Source organism: Mus caroli, chromosome 4 (assembly GCF_900094665.2).
Source record: "Mus caroli chromosome 4, CAROLI_EIJ_v1.1, whole genome shotgun sequence".
NCBI classification, from domain to species: Eukaryota; Metazoa; Chordata; class Mammalia; order Rodentia; family Muridae; genus Mus; species Mus caroli.
In genome coordinates this window covers 105,927,491-105,930,271 of record NC_034573.1, presented here as the reverse complement: position 1 = coordinate 105,930,271, position 2,781 = coordinate 105,927,491, and the positions used below count along the sequence as shown (strand labels likewise).

The 2,781-nt window shown below is 41.6% G+C and overlaps 1 protein-coding gene across 1 annotated transcript in view; it reads right to left on the bottom strand.

Moving 5' to 3' along the window:
• The window catches only part of LOC110293392 (cytochrome P450 4A10-like), an 11,592-nt gene extending 9,015 nt beyond the window's left edge, over positions 1-2,577 (bottom strand). Inside the window, 3 exon segments of the mRNA XM_021161224.2 lie at positions 1,690-1,817; positions 2,399-2,461; positions 2,571-2,577. Coding sequence (XP_021016883.1) covers positions 1,690-1,817; positions 2,399-2,461; positions 2,571-2,577 — 198 coding nt within the window.
• Between the last annotated feature and the right edge of the window lie 204 nt (positions 2,578-2,781).

Sequence of the window (2,781 nt, the reverse complement as noted above, 5' to 3'; positions counted from 1 at the left end):
AAAGACATTAAAGAAAGGTGAAAAGAATTAAAGAAAAGCCTAGGGCTAGGTCTGGAGGTGCATACCTTTGATCCAAACATTCAGAATGCAGAGGTTGATGAATCTCTAAGTTTGAGACCAGCCTGGTATACAGATTGAGTTTTAGGACAGCCAAGCTTAGGCAGTAAAGAAAACCATCAAATTCAGCTGGTGAAATGTAATTTAATGAGGGGTCCATGTCCAGGCCTATCAAGCATCAGAACTTAGCAGTTTGGCCACATGGTTCTGTCTTTAGAGTCAAGGAAAGAAGAAAGGGATTATGGAATTTCTCTCCATAACTAAGGAAATCTGCTGAGGCCAGGCATGTCTTGTGTGTCCTTATATAGAGAATTAAAGAGGCTATTGTGTGAATTTGTGAAGATGTAGCCTCAATTGCCTTAGAACCCCAAGATGTTGGAGATGTTAGATCTGTGGGCTATCTGCTGAGCAGGGCTGCTAACAGGGACTGGAACAAGCCAACAACACTGAAACAAGTCAGATATTTCAAGAGCACTTTGATATAAGATATTGAAATGCAGATTTTGGAGTTTACCAACTTGTTTTCAGTCTTGTTTTGGTTCAGTATTCCTTTACTATGCTTGCTTTTCAATTGTTTGGAATTGTAAAATACATCCTGTACCTGTCAGGAGTATATGATATGCCATTTCATTTTGATTTTACAGGGGATTAAAGTTAGACTGCATGAGTCTCTTAGACTTTGGACTTTGGAACAGTGGTATGATATACTAGGGGGAATTTTGGAGTTGGACTGAATGTATTTCTGCATTAGGATATGACTACAAGCCCACGCGGGGAGGGGGATCAGGGAGTGGAATGTGGTTGATGGTTTGAATGAAAATGTTCCCCAAAGTTCCACTCAGAGGTGTGGCCCTGTTAAAATATGTGTGGCTTTGCTGGAGGAAGTGGTCATTGGAGGTAGGCTTTGAGAACTCAGATGCTCAAGGCACACCTAATGTCTCACTCTCTTTCTGCTGCCTTTGGATCAGGATGTAGAATTCTCAGCTACCTCTCCAGCATATCATGTATACATATGTTCTACTGTGACTTCCACTGTGATGGTAATGAACTAAACTTCTGAACTGTAAGCTAGCTTCAATTAGCTAAAAAGGCATAATCCAGAGTCCCATTGAAAGGTGGTGGTATGGAAGGTTTGCTATGACAATGTGGATCTGGAGTCCATCTCCCTGATGAGTCACTCAAGTCTGGGCAGAAACACTGAGACCCAAAGGAAACCACAACTAAGTATTATCCTGAGAAGTCTCTCTGAAGTTGAAGATTTGAAGAGGGAGAAGAGTACTCTGATGCTCTTTGCCTTTGGCAATGAGCAAGCATTACCATATCCTAGCAGCTGGTAATTTTCTCTTCCAACTACATTTGAAGAACGTAGTAGAATATATATGTGAAGCTTGTTGATGCATGCACTGAGTAGGTGAAGAGAGAGATTGAGAGAGAAAGAGAGAAGAGAATATAAGCAATAAGAAGACAAGAAAGGAGGAAGAGTTTGAGGAGGAAAAGGAGGAAGAGGAAGAGGAGAAGCAGCAGCAGCAGATCTGGCAGCTGTGGCAGTAGTAGTAGAAGAAGAAGAAGCAGTTGATGTAGAAAGGACAGCAGAGCTGTGGGGTGTAGGAGAATAAGGTAAAATAAACTCACTAGCATCAATCGAATGGAGTCGGCCATGTTTTTCACATAGGGTTTCAGAATGTCATAGTGGAAGGCTGGGGTTAGCATCCTTCTGTGCTGGAACCATGGCTGTCCATTCAACAAGAGCAAACCATACCCTGGGCCAGAGAGAGGTGTTTGTGTATGTGAGATCAAATCAGAGAGACCAGCCGCTCACTGGTGGAACATGCCTTTAATGCCAGCACTTGGGAGGCAGAGGCAGGTGGATTTCTGAGTTCAAGGCCAGCCTGGTCTACAGAGTGAGATCTAGGACAGCCAGGGCTCTACAGACAAACCCTGTCTTGAAAATCCAAAAATACCTAAAATACCATAAAAACAAAAACAAACAAAAAAAACAAAAAACAAATCAGAGAGACCATTAGATAAATTGGGGCAAGGAGCTACAAAGTGGAACTGTTAAAGAAAACTCTGAAGAATGGTACATCAAAGAAGGTGGATTTCCCAGCTAGTGTCACATGCTGTGATTATGACAGCTGTGAGATAAAAATTGCCAAAGAGGAAGGTAGATCAAATTGATGTTCATATAGGACTGTTTGGCGAAGTGAAGAGTCAGAGTAGAGCTTTGGGGGTAGACCATGACAGTGGTAGTCTGTCACATTTCATTCTCTGTGAACCAGAGACACAACACTTGGAAAAGCTAATTAGAAGTACAACACATTTCCAGTTTATACATACATACCAATCCAAGGAGCTAGCAATCTGTAGGCACCATTAGCCTTCGGATCTGAAAGGGAAACAATGACTTAAAAAGAAAAGGCATAAATAAGGCAACCCCAAGGTAACTGTGGTTGAAGCCATGGGTTTCTATGATACCCATAGAAACTGTCTGTTGGCAAACTGTCTAAAGTCACTGTCCATTTTCTCATATCCCCCTGAAGCTCTGTCTTAACAGTCAGGCTTAGGAAGGGAGGATTTGTGTGTGTGTGTGTGGTGGCTTAGTTATCCTATGTGTCCTGGAAGGAAACAATTAGATATTTCAAACCTGGAACAATTAACAAGACTTAACATCTTAATTTGATTAAATAACAAACAAAGATAAAGACATTAGGCTAAGGGATTTGG